The sequence below is a fragment of the Bos grunniens genome, chromosome 8, assembly GCF_055505025.1.
Source record: "Bos grunniens cultivar Pamir isolate PY7600 chromosome 8, Bosgru_T2T1.0, whole genome shotgun sequence".
Lineage (NCBI taxonomy): Eukaryota > Metazoa > Chordata > Mammalia > Artiodactyla > Bovidae > Bos > Bos grunniens.
Genome location: NC_141172.1, coordinates 62,612,223 through 62,630,290, shown reverse-complemented (window position 1 = coordinate 62,630,290; position 18,068 = coordinate 62,612,223). Strand labels below are relative to the sequence as shown.

The 18,068-nt window shown below is 48.5% G+C and overlaps 1 protein-coding gene across 3 annotated transcripts in view; it reads right to left on the bottom strand.

The window, feature by feature from the left end:
- COL15A1 (collagen type XV alpha 1 chain) overlaps nt 1-18,068 on the bottom strand; it is a 103,590-nt gene that overhangs the window by 10,382 nt on the left and 75,140 nt on the right. For all 3 annotated transcript variants that reach the window (XM_086414389.1, XM_086414387.1, XM_086414388.1), the window contains 12 exons: nt 17,211-17,273; nt 14,743-14,811; nt 14,598-14,633; nt 10,308-10,361; nt 10,154-10,213; nt 8,622-8,690; nt 8,465-8,506; nt 6,099-6,144; nt 4,244-4,324; nt 3,784-3,833; nt 3,570-3,680; nt 2,548-2,692 (listed from right to left, as the gene is read on the bottom strand). In XM_086414389.1, the coding sequence (XP_086270515.1) occupies nt 2,548-2,692; nt 3,570-3,680; nt 3,784-3,833; nt 4,244-4,324; nt 6,099-6,144; nt 8,465-8,506; nt 8,622-8,690; nt 10,154-10,213; nt 10,308-10,361; nt 14,598-14,633; nt 14,743-14,811; nt 17,211-17,273 (826 nt within the window). The remainder of the gene's footprint in view (nt 1-2,547; nt 2,693-3,569; nt 3,681-3,783; nt 3,834-4,243; nt 4,325-6,098; nt 6,145-8,464; nt 8,507-8,621; nt 8,691-10,153; nt 10,214-10,307; nt 10,362-14,597; nt 14,634-14,742; nt 14,812-17,210; nt 17,274-18,068) is intronic.

Here is an 18,068-nt window from a genome sequence, read left to right as displayed (position 1 = left end):
AGCCTGCAGTTCTGACACAGGACCTGAACGTTCACACACAGGTGGTGAATGTCTCCAGTGGAAAGAGGGCCTGAGGACTTGGGTTTGGACCCCAGCCATGCCTCTTCCTAGCATTTGTGACCTTGAGTTAGTCTCCTAACCTGTCTGAGCTTTGGTGCCTTCATCCATAAGATGAGTTTTATAATCCTATCCATTTCATCTTCCTCCTGGGGTTGCTGTGAAGATGAAATGGGATAATGGATATGGGAGGGTTTTGTAAACTATGAACTGTCATGTATTGTGTGAAAGGTAATTCTTTCCAATGCAGCAAGGAGTCCTGGGGCCCTAGTTTAGGGCTACTGTGGACAACAGAGTCTCTGCTTCCTGTACTCACCCTGCAATGTCCCTTCGCCTTTTGCAATTCCCTTCTATCCCTCAAGGTTTTGTGGGCACCTATGGGACCAGCATCCCTACCTGCTCCTGAGAGCTTCCCCTTCACCTCTATGACCATTCAGGTCCAGAAGCAGCTGCCACGTTCTCACGTGAGCCCACCTCCTGGCCCCGGGTGACTGCTCCAAGGTTGGGCATCTGGCCCAGGACAGGTCAGTCAGAATCTGTCCCCAGAACATCCCTATGCCAAGACTTTTCAAATGAAAACTGAGAAAGAAGGCCAAGATTTGTAGATGACAGTGGAAGCTGTAGGTTGTTGGTATTTCCCACTCGCAGAGGATGTGGTCTGTGGTGAAGAAGCACGAAGCTGCACTCAGAGAGAAGCCTAGCAACAGACGGAGAATCCTCACAGGGACTGAATCCCTGGTTCTGGCTGTATCTGAAGTCTCACTGCATGCCTGCCCCCGCCCCCCTCAAACTGTTCACCCCTCCTTCACATGCAGTAAGCTTCCCTGTTACTTGAACTAGTTTGAGTTCCATTTCTGTCGCTTGCCCCAGAGTCACTTCCTGTGTAAAGTTCTCCTAGATGCCCCAGACATTGTAGGCCTCTTCCCAGGTGTGCTTCCGCCACACCTGGCTCATGTCAACCCAAACAACAAAAAATGAGGTATTTATGCTATTACTGCCACTACTGTTATTTTCCACCATGGCCACAGTGGAAAGAATGTAGGCTTCAGAGTTACTCTGACCTGGGTCCTGATCTGGGTCCTAATCTGGTGCCACTTATTGGCTATGTGACCTCAGAAAGGTTCCTAAACATCTCTGGGCCTCACTTTCCTCATCTATAAAATGGGGATGCTAATACTTTCCTTGAAAGGCTTTGTAGGAACCCACAAAATATTGTAGGAGAGTGACTAGCAGATGGCCTGGCACTTGGTAAGTATTCAATAAATGGAGATTTTCTTCTATTTCACACATTTTTCATTTGAGGAAGTGAAGTACCAAGGGGTAAAAAAATTTTTTACATAGAGGGTTAGAATCAATGCTGGTCCTCAAGTCCCTTAAGGCCCAGGCATTGACAAAGCAGCCAAGAATTTCACACACACACACGAAAAGATGTCCAACATTATCAGTCTTTAGGGAAATGCAACCAAAACCACGATGAGATATTATTTCACAAGAATGAATGATGGCTAGAATAAAAAAGATATAATAATAACAAATGATGATGACAACAAAAGGAAATTATAACCTTTGTACACTGCTAGTGGGAATGCAAAATGTTATAGTCACTTTAGAAAACAGTCTGGCAGTTCCTCCAAGGTTAAATATAGAGTAATCACATATATTGGGGGTTCCCTAGTGGCTCAGACGGTAAAGCGTCTGCCCACAATGTGGGACGCCCGGGTTCGATCCCTGAGTCAGGAAGGAAGATCCCCTGGAGAAGGAAATGGCAACCGACTCCAGTACTCTTGCTTAGAAAATTCCATGGATGGAAGAGCCTGGTGGGCTACAGTCCATAGGGTCGCGAAGAGTCGGACACGACTGAACGACTTCACCTTCACCTTCCATCACATAGATGACACAGCAGTTTTACTCCTAGGTATAAACTCAAGAGAACTGAAGACATATGTTCACACAAAAACCTGTATATAAATGTTCACTGCAGCACTACACAAAATAGCCAAAACAGTGGAAACAACTCAAATGTCCATCACCTGATGAATGAATAAACGAAATGATACATGCAACACACGGGGGAACTCTGGAAACATTGCGGTAAGTGAAAGAAGCCGAGGGCCACACCCTGTGTGATTCCACTGCCATGAACTGTCTAGAATAGGCAAATCCATAGAGACAGAAAGTAGATTAGAGGTTTCCAAGATCAGGGAAAGATCAAGGTTTGGAAAGAGGAGTGACTACTAATTGGTACAGGACTTCCATCCGAGGTGATGAAAATGTCCTGGAGTTAGGGAGAGGCGAAGGCTGCACAACCTTGTGAATACATAAAAAACCATTCAGCTGTCCACTTCAGTGAGCGAATTCTTTGGCATGCAGATGACATCTCAGTTTAAAACAAAAGAAAAGAAAGAAGGCTCAATCCAAGGCTCAACACAGCCTCTGTCAGACAGTGTGGCTCCGACGTACCACCCAGAAGTGGTGACTCACGGTACTGACCTGCTCCTAGGATAGCTGGAGGTCCTGGTGGTCCCGGGGGTCCTGGTGGCCCAGGGGAACCAGGTCTCCCAAAGCCAGGTGGCCCAGGCAGGCCAGGAGCACCTGGGGGTCCCTGGGCCCCGACAACGGCCTCCCCTTTCTGGCCCTGTCAGGTGCATGGTAACAGAAGAGAGAAAGCACCATCAGTCACTAGAAGTCTGGTCTTTTTGTCAGGACATTGGTAAGAAGTCAGTAAACTCCGCTATTGTTATCTTTGTCCTCAACCCTGAGCACAAGCTAGGTGGTGGAAGACTTAAAGAGCAGTGGCCTAGCTGTCATGTTGAATGACAGGAGAGAAGCCCAGGAAGCCCTGGACTTACAAGGTCCACTGGAGTTCATCTAGTTCAGCCTTGGCATCTCACAGATGGAGAAACAGAGGCCCAGAGAAAGGTTGGGCTTGGCCAAGGTTTCAGAGCAAATTGGCAGCAGAGCTTGGAGGAGAATCCTGGCCTCCCGGCTTGCTTTGTCTTGCTCATGGCGAGTTCCAGGCCCCCTGAGGGTCAATGATCTCGTCATAATCTCACTGGAGACGTAAACTGAATTTCTTTCTTGTGACCTGGAGAAGCTTCTCATCCTAAGAAGACCAAGCTGACTCAGGGGCTTCTTGTTTGATGAAATTCCAGAAGAATCAAATAGCCACTCTAAAAATATCTTCCTCACCTTTGCTTCTGCGTCTATTATCTGATGTGTCTACCATTAACAACTCTTTGCATTGAGTGAAGTTTCCACCACTGGTGTGCATAAGGCAATGCAGTGGGTGACATGGAAGCTACCTGCATGCACATGGCCTTGGCCAGCTCCCTTTCCTCCGTGGCCTCAGTCAGGCTCCCTACCAGTTAGCAAGTATCGGGGAAAGAGTCTGACACCCAAGGCCTCCTCTAGCCTGTGACTGGCCCTTGCTTCCCAGCTGCCTAGTCACACTGGGAAGCTTCAGGAACTCCAGGATTCACTGAGGAAAGGGACTCGGAGGGGTCACTACTCACCACCAGACCTGGACTTCCTGGCAGGCCCGGTGGCCCTGACACAGAGAAGCCAGAGAAGCCACTGTTAGAGTCTCCTTTTTCTCCTTTGATTCCCCTGTCTCCATTCTCCCCCTGGAAGATCATTCAGAGAACATTCAGAAAGAGTCAGATGAGCCAGTCTCTGACATAAGCCTGAGAACTTGGAAACACAGGCCAAAGTCTCAGAAAAGCTCACCTTCAAGCTGTTCAGAAAGTGCCTCAGGTAAGCTGGATCCACAGGAGGGCCTGAAAAAGAAATGCTTTCTAAAATTTGCAATCAGTCTCAGAAATTCAAATACCAAAGCATCTAGGAACATGATAAGTGCCTAGCCAAAATGACCTCATATTGGTTTAGCTGGTAGAGGGGACACAGCTTGGAAATGAGCCCCAGTCCAGAATCTGTGATCCTGTGAGATTCTAGGCTCTTCCCTGGTCCTCTCTGGGGCTCGATCTGCATATGAAGCTGGAATGATGGCAACTTCTGGTTTCTCCTGACAATGTTCCATCTTGAACACGCATCACCCATGACTGGGTCTTTCTGGAATTTCATGGAGCTTGCAGGCTGGGTGGTAATGTAATTAGCCTCACTTACTGGCTCTGTTGGCTTTCTCGAGAACAAAAATAAAGGGCAATATACAGAACAAGAGTTGAGATACCTGGTGGTCCCTGGGGTCCCTGGTCGCCTTTTTCTCCTTTTGAGCCGGGAAGGCCCCAGGATCCTTTTTCTCCTTTAACACCTGCCACCAAATACACACGTGTTTTTAAAAAAATAAGATAGTGGAAAAACACCTTCATCCTACATAAGACATTTTTGAGAAGGTTTTGAAGTGGAGCCTCTTAAGTCCAATCAACAAACAAAAGCTTATTGAGGGTATAAAATCTTTTGCTGTAGGATGGAGAGGCAGAGGTAGATGCAGTAGACACAATTCCTGAACTTGGGAAGCTCTCAGGGAGACAGACACAGTCAGGGTAGCACCAGGCAGGATGGAATAAGTACCATCATCAAGGTACCAGCAGTGCATCATGGGAGTACAGCAGAGGCTACAGTGAGCTCCCTTGGATGGCCTCATGCACGTGGACTGAGACTCAACACCAAGTCAAGCACTCAGTCTCATATCACCTAAGCCTGGGCAGCACAGCGGTGTAAGGGGAAGGGAAGAATGCCCCAGGAGGGCCGCAGAGGACAGTTAGGGTGATCAGTATTCCATTCACAGTTGGAAGGATGCCAACAGTGCCGTATCCTACTTCCCAGAGGACTTGTGAGAAGCACTGTTTCTGCAGAATCAGCCTTAGAGCCCTCCCTTCTCCCCCAGCTCTTTATCTTGAAGATGGGCTCAGAGGGAGCCTCCTGGGAGTAGAGTTTGGAAAAGGAGGCAGTGCCCTTTCCCCACCTGGATAAGTGGGTGGACACTAGAGCTCTGAACTCCTGGTTCCTGAGAGAGACTAACCAATGTGTAGCCACACACAGGGGATCTGACAAAAACAAATCCAGCCCCACCTGCTCCTCCCCAAGGTCACCTTGGCACCAGAGGAAGGGATTACCTTGAATTGGATCTGAACAAGAAGTCTGAGAACATCCTGGATTTTGTAACCAAAAGTGACCAAAAACCCGTGACACTAGATACCATCAGGGAGACCACCACCTGGCAGGCCAGGGGTGACAGAGCTGAGCCAGAGATCAGTATTAGGGGGAAAAAATGGGCCTTTCCCTGTTTAAACTGCAAGTGTCCAGACTTCTCAATCAAAACAGGCACACACGGTGTGACATTGTGTGGGGACAGAGGACCAGAGTCACTGCTCACCTGCGGCTCCCGTCTCCTAGCCTATTTCCTGTCTGATGAGTGGTAGATAAGCTCCCACCAGCCGCAAACATGCTGAAGTTTACAAATCCCTCAGAGCCAGTGTGTCTCACAACGCACTGTGTGTGTATACACCTCAGAGGGAGCTTATGAAACGAAGCTTCTGACCCAGCAGGTCTGTGATGAGGCCCAAGGGTCTACATTCCTAACAAGCTCCAGGACTGCTGATGCTGCTGGTCCAGGAACGCTCTCAGGCAAAGGCCTTCTGAGCTGCAGGACCTCCCTGCCTTAGCTCTTGGTATACTGCACTGTAATGACTTTTTAAATGGTTTCGCCCAGCAGAGTCTAAGGGCCTGGGTGGCAAGAAGAGCATGGGGTCCATCTGTCTCAGCCCAGTGAATGGGACGGCACCAGGCGAGGAGAAGCTATCAGTGGACGCATTACGAACAAACTAACACACGGATGGAAAAATGGAGTGCTGGCTCCTAGCTAGGAGGCCCAGACAAGATGCATAAAATAGGCAGCTGGGTGACACAAGCAAACAGAGGTGCCCTTGGCTCAGCCTTGGTTCAGCTCCCCTCCCACAATGCAGTCAGACTTTTCAGAGCACCTAGTTTACGCCCAGAATTGGGCAAACAGAAACCACCTCTGCAGAGATAGGAGGGTCAGGAAACATCCCAGAGAAACATAAGGTGAAGACGGGAGTGTGTACCATGAAAAGTGATGAGTTCTGAATTCCCAGAATACGTGGTACCAACCTAGAGAGAGAGAGAAAGCCAAGGTCATACACTGTAAACCCTGTTCTGGTTTTTGTATGCGCAGGGAGCTAGTCCCCTGTCCCAGGGGCAAGGGGCAAGGTCATGGAGTTAGGCCTGCCCTGGATATTGGAGCCCCCAAAAGCCCTGAGCTCCACAGGGCCCCTCAATGCAAAGCATCTCAGGTCTTCAATTAGCAGGTGTAGGGGTCGGGGGTGCGTCATGTAGCTGAGCCAGGGTGAAATCTATGGGCTGAACAACTCTGCAAAGGGAAAGATAAGTCATAGCAATGTTGGTCTGGCCAACCATGAGCATTCCTGGCCTCCTTTCTGATCAGTTAGGACTGACTCATATGGGAGGTCAAGCGATGGTAAGTGATGTACTCAAGTCATGAACCTGGGTCAGCCGTTAGCTTTGCTACCATGTGTAATCAAAGATGAGCACCCAGAACAGGAGTTGATGGTGGTTATAATTAATAAAGAGGAGTTATCATTAGATTAGGGTGCTATTCTGGACTTCCCATTAAGTGCCATGGGTCTGGGGTCCAAGCTGTTCAAGATAATATTCCTTCACAGTTCATCCCCAGTTTCCTGCATTTTTTTCCCTCTTTTTTAATAACAGAGCTATCTGCCACCCTCCTTTTATAAGTCCAGCTTTTTCCCAGTTAATATGTGAATCAAAATGATCCCTCTGATCCCAGATCCTCCCATACTTTTGGGTGGAGGGTCACAAGCTGCTCAGGTGTCACCAACAGAAGATGTGGGAAAGGGACAGTAATCTTCCAGGAAAAACATTTCTAAGTTAAAGACAAAGGCAGCAGTGCCAAGCAGGTATCTTATAGCTGTGCTGATAAAGTTCCTCCACTCCAGGGGTGAGCTGTTAATTGTTATGGTATTAGAAAGGGGATGAAATGAGAAGAAGCCCATGAAACGCTGGATGTGAGAGGAAGCATTTCTTATTCAACTGTCCACTTTGAGAGCTGGTCAAGAAACATCCACACTCAAGCCTGCATGGTGTCTAGCCAGGCAACATGAAATCAAAATCAAATGCTCTTAGCTCATCTCTGGCTTTTTTAAAGTAACATCATGACCCCCAATGGCCATGGTCACTGCAAAGGATCCTAGCATAGGTCACAGTAATTGCAGTAGCATTATACAATACTCGTGAGTTTTCCAAGTTCTGTCCCATGGTCAGTCCATTTGAAGCCTGTTTGTTGGGAGGGGCTTTGGGCACCAACTCAGAGAGAGATCTGGCCTCGCTAGGCTATGATTCCTTGTCTATGGTGGGAGGCAGCCATCTCTCAGGTCACCCTACGTAGGTAGGTCCCTATACAGGTGGGTCCCATCCTCTGTTTTCAAGACCAGAGTTTCCAGGTCCTGGGTTGCAGAATTGATTGTTTCAAAGTTTAGATGTGGACAGATGTCTGGGCAAACACTCAGTCAAACTGTGTCATTTTAAAGCCCTTGACCCAAGTCTCATCACCACCCCTACAGACATCAATTAAGAACCCGCTTCAAAGAACCTTTCTAAATTGTAATTTGCAGGCTCCCAAGAACAGAGCTCATGCCTGTCTAGTTCACCACTGCAGTTCTAGGGCCTCACATGTACTTGGCATTCGTAAATCTTTGATAAATACTTGCTGAGTGAATGATTATGTTCAGTGACTAATGCCTGTGCATGGGGAGAGGCTAACCCCCCTGCGTTTCCCCACAAAAACTAGACCCTCCTCACATGGGTGAGGTCTCAGGGACAGTGCACTGACCAGTGGGGTGAACAGGCATGTGCCTGACCCCTTGGGGTACCAAGGGGTGCCAGGGGACCTGAGTGATGGCCCAGCTGTGTCCTTCCTGTGACCTTAGACAAGTTGGTGAGCTTGTCTGAGTCACAGATTGTTTTGTCATTACAAAGGGGGAGAGGAAGTCCCTCCTCTCAGCGTTGTGTACTGTGCAGAAACGTGACAGTTAAGAAAGGATAGTTATAGATTTTAGCCTGTAGCTCCCAATGTGAAGATCACTAGTCAGAATTGCCTCTTTATTCTCCTCTGTGTTTTAAAGTATCTATTTCTCCCTTTTTTATACTGCTCCAAGCACAAAGCTAACGTGTCTACATGAAGATAACAAAAGACACTGCTTTTTGATCGCAAAGAAACATTGTCCACACGTGTGCCCTTAGAAGCCCTAATACGATTCAGAGCCACCTACTCACTTGACATCAGAGAGAACACTGACGGAGTGGCCCAAAACAAAACCTAAAAACTTATCGTCTCTGAGTTGCTTTCTATGCTAAAGCCTGCTCTTTAAGGCCATTACTGTTTTCTACTTACTGGCGTTTTGCAGTGTGGCCGGACTGGAACTGGGAAGACAGCCTGTTGGAAATGAGAATGAGAGAAGGGATTGAGGACACCTGACTCCAGCTCAGGCCAGTAGGGGACCATTTCCCGCTTTCCCAGGAAGTCTCTCTCCCTTCCCACCCCAACTTACTCCTTTGATGTTAATCACAGCTCCCGGTGGTCCTGGGGGGCCTGGAGGGCCAGGTAGGCCAGGTGGACCCTGAAGGGGGGCAAGAAAGGCCATTACTGAGTTCGGCTTGTTGTAAGCACAGAGGCAGCTGCAGGGTACTTCTGCAGGGTTTGGAGACGAGGAAAGGAGGGTCTTCTAAAGTCGACTAACTCCTCCCACGGGTGGGCCACCCTCTTCCAGAAGCATGTCTACCTCTGTGTCCTCACTGGATCTTCACAACAGCAGAGCAAGTATCACTGCTGGTTTACAATTGGAGGTAACAAGGGCCAGAAAGGGGAACTGACCTGCTAAAGGCCACGCAGCAATTCACAGAAGAATGGAGACTGGAAGCCAGATTCTGACCCCCAGAGCAGTGCTCAGCGGATACAGAGCCCACCACCTCTACCCACGTATCCCTCATATGGAGGGAGTGGTGGGGTGGGACCTTGCTGGGATACGGTGCCTGAAAGGACCCCTCATAAATGTAACGATAAACACCAACTCCTGTTAGATGGCAGAGTCCATGGCAGAGCCAGGTCAGCCTGGCAGTGACACCATGCGATATTTTCTCTGCTGATCCTGAAGCCCAAGCTGCACCTGAAGCAGACGTGGGGGAGGGCGAGGCTCTGACCGCAGGTGAGAGGCGCCCAGCCCATGTGGAGGCTCCACGTGATCACTAGACTGGCTGCTATACCTGCAGCCCCAAGGGCTTGGTGAGTGAGTCAATGCCCAGTGATTCAACACCACCTCATTTCTGCAATTCTGGGCATGCAGAATTGGAGACCAATTGGAGACCTCCTGGAGACCAGGAGGTGCAGATAGAATCAACAACATACTTCAAGCTGCACTTGCATGTAGCAAATGGGGGGCCTCCCACGGTGACTAACTAACTAACTAAAGGTGACTAACTAACTAAAGGCCCTGGTTTCCTTTTGTGTAAAACAAGGACTCCGCAGAGTGTCTCTCAGGAGAGCTACTATCAAGACTGAGATCTTGTCCTCAAAAGCACCAATAAACACTGGCTTCCTTCTCGCAGATGCGGGACACTGCGGATGTTCCAGGGTCTGCCATCTGGTGAGGCTCTGTGTACGCAGCTGATTGAGCTTCTATGTTCTCTCAAGAATGCTCACCAGCCCCACCCCATCTACACCAGTGACCTGTGAAACCCCCAGGAATGTGTAATCCAAGAAAAACATGATATAACCCGAGTCAGAAGACCTGGGATTTGAAACCAGACTTCTTGAGGATTCCCAGATCGTGTTCTCCCACCCTTCTCTGGGTCTGGATGCGGAAGCTTATGCTCCACTAAGGTGGATTTGGTGCAGGACCTCCTGAGAATGAGCCTGAGGACAGGGCTGGGCTGCGGATCTTTGGAAGTGGCAGCAGAGGAAGAAGAACACTCCTGAGTATTCTGTCTGCTCACTTGGACCTGGCACCCGACCAATCCTCCTCCTGACACTGGCCCTGGGGCCACGTCCCTGGGTGTGGGGCTGGGCCTCTGGTGTGGCACTCACCGGGATCATGACCCCTCGATCTCCTTTGGCACCTTTGAGGCCATTCAGTCCTGGGCGACCCTGAAACCCATGAGAGAGGCCTTAGTAAACCCACAGGCTAGCCTGGCCCACAAGTCCTTCTTCCACGGGCAGTCTGAGGAACTCAGATACCTACAGGTCGTCCAGGGAGGCCAAATTCTCCTTTGTGTCCTGGTGGTCCTCTGGGTCCCTGGAGGCAAAGTAAACGCCAGATTAGAAAGAGAAAAATAGTGTATGATGTCACTTATATGTGGAATCTAAAAAAGCTAAAATAGTAAAAAACAGTGTGTAAAGGTGGTTTTGGGGCAGGAGGGCGGGGGAGTAGGAGAGGTCTGGCTTAAGGTTCAAACTTGCAACTAGTACAGCGAGGTCCTGGAGAGCTAACAACGCACAGTACAGGGAATACCACACTGTATTATAATCCTCAGACTTGCTAAGAGTCTACATCTTTATTCCAGCCGCAAAGAGAAATGATAATTATGTGATGTGAGAGAGCAGCTGTCTCTACAATGGCGATCATACTACAATATATAAATGTATCAAATCACCATGCACACCTTAAATGTACACAGTGCTGTATGTCACATATGTTTCAATTAAAAAAGAAACAAAGGAACAGAAACTAAAAGGCCAGGGAGATGGGAGGTGTCCAGCCTACCTCTGTGGGCAGTGGTGACAATGAACCACTGCTAGGAGGATGGGGGACAAGAACCTACGAGGCATCCACCTGCCTGGCTCCTTGGCTGCTGGTCTCTCTGAGTTCAGCTGGACCCACTTGCTCCATCCCTCCTACAGGCTCCGCCCCATCACATACACAGGACCCAACCCTCTCAGCCAGTCAGGAATAACAAGGAAACAAGAGGTCAGGAGCCCCAGGCCTCAACTCCCAAGGAGCTGTGTGCTGGGCCAGCTCAGAACGTGGACCTTTGCCTTCAGTCTTAAGTTCCAGGGCTCTCCATATCCCCTGCTGGAATAATGCAGCCCAGACCCACTCCTCACGTCAGCCCAGTCCAATAATCTGCTCCAGGATTTGGTTCCTGCCTTGCTCCCACATGTCCCTAAGGACCAGAGTCTTGGCCTGGCATCCCAGTTCTCCAGATGAGCGCCGCCCATGGACTCCATTCCAGTGCTGGCTTTCTGTGTCCCCTTGCTCCCAGAGACACTGCTCCACCCTCCTGCAGGAGCCTTCATGCCTTCCAGTGCCTGGGATGCATACAATGCATGATCTCCTCCTAGAACAAGCTCTATGTCCAGTGGACACCTCTTTTTTTTGAAGCTGGGTCTGTCCTGTCTTCCAGGGGAATGACTGGTTTAACCCTGGGACCTATCAAGCCACTTCTTTCTGCTCTAATAACATGTTCATCCATGCCCTAAAAAAATGGCAAACAGACTGTGTTGAGACAGGCTATGTATGCAAAGTACTCAGATGTGTACAACTCTTTGTGACCCTATGGACTGTAGCCCACCATGTTCCTCTGTCCATGGGATTCTCTAGGCAAGAATACTGGACTGGGTTGCCATGCCCACTCCAGAGGATCTTCCTGACCCAAGGATGGAATGCAAGTCTCCTATGTCTCCTGCATTGGCAGGTGGGTTCTTTATCACTAGCACCATTTGGGAAGCCCTGCTGCTGCTGCTGCTGCTGCTAAGTCGCTTCAGTCGTGTCCGACTCTGTGCGACCCCATAGACGGCAGCCTACCAGGCTCCCCGTCCCTGGGATTCTCCAGGCAAGAACACTGGAGTGGGTTGCCATTTCCTTCTCCAGTGCATGAAAGTGAAAAGTGAAAGTGAAGTCGCTCAGCCGTGTCCGACTCTTAGCGACCCCATGGACTGCAGCCCACCAGGCTCCTCCATCCATGGGATTTTCCAGGCAAGAGTACTGGAGTGGGGTGCCATCACCTTCTCCGTTGGGAAGCCCTAGTAAGTGGTTAACCAGTGGTTAACACAAAACTCTCCCAGTCTGCCCTAGCCTGCAGCTAGGACCAAGGATGCCTCTCCAGGGCATCCATTCTGCCTGACTTAAGGGACCAAACTTCCAGATAATCAAGCTGGATTTAGAAAAGGCAGAGGAACCAGAGATCAAATTGCCAACATCCACTGGATCATCGAAAAAGCAAGAGAGTTCCAGAAAAACATCTTCTGCTTTATTGACTACACCAAAGCCTGTGACTGTGTGGATCACAACAAACTGTGGAAAATTCTTCAAGAGATGGGAATACCAGACTACCTTACCTGCCTCCTGAGAAATCTATATGCAAGTCAAGAAGCAACAGTTAGAACTGGACATGGAAGAACAGACTGGTTCCAAATCAGGAAAGGAGTACGTCAAGGCTGTATATTGTCACCCTGCTTATTTAACTTATATGCAGAATACATCATGTGAAATGCCAGGCTGGATGAAGCACAAGCTGGAATCAAGATTGCTGGGAGAAATATCAATAACCTCAGATATGCAGATGACACCACCCTTATGGCAGAAAACAAAGAACTAAAAAGCCTCTTGATGAAAGTGAAAGAGGAGAGTGAAAAAGTTGGCTTAAAATTCAGCATTCAGAAAACTAAGATCATGGCATCTAGTCCCATCACTTCATGGCAAATAGATGGGTAAACAATGGAAAAAGTGACAGACTTTATTTTCTTGGGTCCAAAATCACTGCAGTTGGTGACTACAGCCTTGAAATTAAAAGACACTTGCTCCTTGGAAGAAAAGCTATGACCAACCTAGACAGCATATTAAAAAGCAGAGACATTACTTTGCCAACAAAAGTCTGTCTAGTCAAAACTGTGGTTTTTCCAGTAGTCATGTATGGATGTGATTTGGACTATAAAGAAAGCTGAGCACCGAAGAATTGATGTGTTTGAACTGTGGTGTTGGAGAAGACTCTTGAGAGTCCCTTGGACTGAAAGGAGATCCAACCAGTCCATCCTAAAGGAAATCAGTCCTGAATATTCATTGGAAGGACTGATGCTGAAACTCCAATACTTTGGCCACCTCATGCGAAGAACCGACTCATTTGAAAATACCCTGATGCTGGGAAAGATTGAGGGCAGGAGGAGAAGGGGATGACAGAGGATGAGATAGTTAGATGGCATCACTGACTTGATGGACATGAGTTTGAGCAAGCTTTGGGAGTTGGTGATGGACAGGGAAGCCTGGTGTGTTGCAGTCCATGGGGTTGCAAAGAGTCAGACAGGACTGAGCAACTGAACTGAAGGGACCAAAGGCCTTAGAAAGTCCTTTGAAGGCTGCACCTTGGAGTTTACGCACCATTCATCAAGGCCATGTGCCTGTTAGAGTACTGTGAGGTCCTTTCTCCCCAGTCCAGAGATCCAGCTTCAAACAAACCCCACATTCAAATCCCAGTGTGCAATTCCCCAGCCCCAAATGTTTCAGAAGAATGAAGGCGTTCACAGGAGGCAGTGAGGTGTGCTGGGAAAAACTAGGACACAGACTCTTACAACTTCGGTTCAAATTCCCGCTTGTTATTAACAAGCTGTGTGGCAGTGGGCAAGTTACTTAACTGCTTTGACCTCAGTTTCCTGGTCTATAAAATGGGCATTCTGACATTCACCGCTCAGGGTGGTGAAAATTAAATGAGATGATCTGTGTTGAAGCATCACTGTCCAACCCATGGTGGATGTTGCATGAGTTTTCTTTGTTCTTTGAGGAGAAATATATGACAGGGAAGTTTAGGGTTCATCTGGAGAGAACTGGTAGTTTAAAACTGCTCAGAAGCCTGAACGAGTTATAGGTTTCTGGAGCGATAAAGCAAGAAAGGCCCAATCATGTCATTCAGTACTCAGTCAACATCCTCAATTGCAGTTGGGAAAACAGAAGCCCAGAGAGAGAAGAGGACTTGTCTGAGCTCATACAGCAAATGAGCAGCAGATCTAAGACAAGAAGCCAAAAGGCCCAGGTTGCCTGGGCAATGGTAGTCTATAGCTGGCGAGACCCATGGCACAACTGTGGGGCTCACCACCATCTGCTTCCCCACTTCCTTCTGGACACACAGCTCCCCCACCACTCACCCCACTGCCTCCTGCATCAGTGGAGGCCAGAGGTGGAACTCATCATCTTCCATGGTCTGTCCCCTCCCCAAGCTTGGCCTGCCAGCTGGAAGATGCCAGTGTGAATCTGAATCCACCAGACAGTGAAGTCACAGGACACAAGCATCATGGGCTTCCGAGTCACTGCTTGGAGGGGAGATACCCAACTGGCAACCACCACAGTGGATTTTGTAAAACTCAGAACTAAGCCACGACTATGCTAAACCACTGAGATTTTATTTAATTACAATCAGCCTACCCTTGATACATTGATACACACACACATTGCCATATCATTATTTTCATAACTCAATCTAGTTGAGCCAAAGTACGATAAATGCTTCAAACCCCAGTTTAGGGGTAACATGCTCTGGCTTACCATTGGTCCCGGGGCTCCGTGCTCTCCAGGTTCACCCTAAAACAGGAAGATAAAGACCTGTCACTCAGATGAACACAGTCAGCAGCAGAAACAAAGATGAGATTTGAAGCAGACATGTGGTTTCAGGGTCTGGTAGAATAATTACCTTTTGGCCCCTCAGCCTTTCCAGAGGAATATCCCCCGTCAGGATGGCACCTGGCTCTCCCTTCTCACCCTGTAATTCAGAGAACCTTTTGATGAAGTTGGGCCTCACCTCGCCACCTTATCCACAAGCTCACCACCATTTCTTTGGCCTTCAAATCGCCTCTCCAACCCCCCTGCCCTGACATGACCTCTTGCTGAAATATTGCACAGCCTCCTAAGTGGTTAAATATCGTCTACTCTGTTGCCTCCATGTACTTCAGTTACTGTCTGAAAGCACAGGTTGGGGTCCTGCAAGCCCCTCCAAGGCTCCTGCTGCTGCCTGCTCAGCATCCCCACCTTAATCCTCCAGGAACCTCAATCCTCAAGGTCCACCCCACCTCTGGCTGTATGCTCCCCGCTAAGAACCTCTGGCTCCTAACATTAATATATCTGGTGGCTTGTGCTCCTAACAGCTCAACTTGAGATCTGTTCTCGCCTAAAATCCTTATTCTTGTTAAAATATCTAAAATTGGGAAAGCCATGAGAGCATGATCAGTGGAGGCCTCTGTCAACACAGGGGTCCTGAGTCTCTATGTGGAATTTTGCCTCCAAGCTCCAGGCTCCTGTACAAATACTCACCTGATCAGGCAAAGTTATCTCAGTTGCTGGGACACAGGGGGGATGGGGAGACTGGTGGCAGGGACACAGAATCCTGCCCCCAATTCTGTACTCTGTAGGGCTACCTACCACCCAGGAGGCTTTCAAGAAGATATATGTTCAGAGAAAGGCCAGGGAAAGGAACCATTCAAGGCTCTGGCTCCGAACTTCAATGCTGGCCCCTGAAAAGCTGGGCTGGACCACACGAAAGTCTCCCTTCAACAGGGCTGGAAGCAGCCAGGGCAGTGGCGCCAAAGCAATCCGAGCAGCCTCTCCTCTCTGTCCCCGAGGCCCACACTTGATATTTGGATCTTACCACTCAACTGGTGAGGAAAAGCGGTCCTGAGCACGCCAGCAGCAAGAAGAAGCAAGCACAAAAGCATTAGAGGTAAAGCCAGAGAAAGTGCGTTTGCCGCTGGGGTCAGAGCAGAGCTGTCTGGGTGTTCCTCCCAGTTTTCAAGGTGGCAGGGGATAGGGCAGGGATGGCAAGTAGGTCCTTCTTGATCCGCCTGAACTTGCCACATGGAAAACAGAGGGTTTAAGGCAAGAGCTAATCGGATTTGACCAGGTCTCCTCGCAAGCCAGAGCTGCCCTGGCCCCACACCCTCTCTGCAGGCCCGAGGCAGCAAAAGGCACCCCAAGACAAGGTCTCATGTAGTGTTAAACTCAGACCCAGCACACTGAACCCTCCGCCCCCTGGACTGTGGTCCAACAGACACTAGAGACTCTCTCCACTTCCTTGGGGCTAGTGTGAAATGGTTTGGGAAGGAAGGAAAGAGAGTAGCTAATGGTCCTTTCTCTTAGAGATGCACCCACCTTCCCTGACACCCCAAGGCAGGCTCAGGGTTTCTCCTGCTGGCTTTGTACAGACTCCCATTACAACAATAACCAGTCTCTCTGTGGCTCTCTGCATGTCTGTTCCTCACATCTTATCTCACTGTTCCTAGCGCCTAGCATAGGAACCTGGCTGGTATATCAAAGGGAATGGATGTAAGCAGGATGAGTATATAAATGGATGGATGGACAGACGAATCCAATGCAGAGTCACATCAGTCTGTGTATGAAAATGTTACTCTCCCCTTACCTATAAAAACCAACTGGGAAACCAATTCTAAGGCAAATGTGGAAAGGTACAAAGATCATTTCAATGTCCTAGAAATCTCAGGAAGTGCTCTGCATGCTAAATATTTATCCCAAAACTTCTGGACCAAGACTGCTAACCAACTGCAGAATGCCCCAGCTTATAATAATCATAATAATATAATAGCATAATAAGAATTTCTAAATGTTAGCATTCATTGCATTCATTACTCATACATCCTTTCATCCAGCAAATATTTTGAGTGCCATTCATGTATCAGGCACAGTGCTAAGTACTGGAGCCACAGAAAGGAAAGTGGATGTGCCTGCCCTCAGGGAGTGCATATCATAATGTGAGAGCCCGGTGGAGGCATAGACCGAGCACAGAACTCATGGGAAGAGCATTCAGGGGAGTCTTGGCTGAGTTCTCTTTCCAACTATGATGACTATCTATTTCTCCATGCACCGCACCTGCACCCTGGAGGAATCTTGAGATCACGAAAGTTAACAGCTGGGGAGTGACTGCTACAAGACAGTGTTTCTTCCAACATGATGAAAATGTTCTATAATTAGATAGTGGTGGTGGCTGCACGACCTTGCAACTATACTAAAAATCACCAAATTTCACAATTGAAAGGGGTGCATTTTATGGTACCTGAGTTATATCTCAAACTTTAAAAAAGTTAACAGCTACTTTCAACCCACTTGAAATATGTAGCAAATTCTCCCACCCACACACCTGGCCCTTCTTACCTGTTCTCCTTTTAGTCCTGGAAATCCAGGTACGCCAGTGTCACCTTTTGGACCTCTTGGGCCCTAGAAGGAGTTATTGGAGAGTACTTGGTTGTTTGTTAAAATTAAAATGCTTTAACTAAACAAAGTTTCTTTCTTTTTCCCCCAAAAGTAAAAGAACACAGAGTGTCAGTGGAAGTCACAGTTACGATGTTTTCCTAATTTTAAGTGGTCTGGAAATTGTGGTCTGGGGGAGGAAGACAGCATCGAGTGTTAGGAGCCCTAGAGGCCCCATTTCTCTTTGAACTATGGTTTCCTCCAATGGGCATCACTGAAACGGCCTTGCCTGCTGCCTCTGCTCACCCATGGGTCCTTGGGGCTGTCCTGCAGCCCACTTGCCCCATCATCCATCCTCCATGATTCCCCCCCTTCTCTGGCTCCCCACTACCTAAGGAATGGGATCCAGACACCCTAGTCTGACATCCAAAGTGATCCCAGCTGGTCTTGGCACTTCATCCTCCACTCCCGTAGCTCCACCAGGGGCGAGCCTGTCCCCTTAGCCTCTCTGCACCCACCCCCAACCCCCACCAATGCCTCCACTATTCCCTCTGCAGAACCAAATTCTGCACATCCGGTGAGAGGTGACCTAGTCTCAACTCCAACAGACACTTAAGATCTGCGACAATGACTCACACAGCCAGACGTCTGTCCCCAAAAAGAGTTTCAACACTTTTTATGTAATTTAGCTTTTCACAAGTCCCTTTCTTCTGGGTTAATGCAGTGGTCCTCAAATAGTTGTTATTTTTTAGCAGTGAAATTCTTTTCATTCCTTTTTTCAAGTAAAGTCTTAAACAAAAGCCCAGTATATAAAATACATCA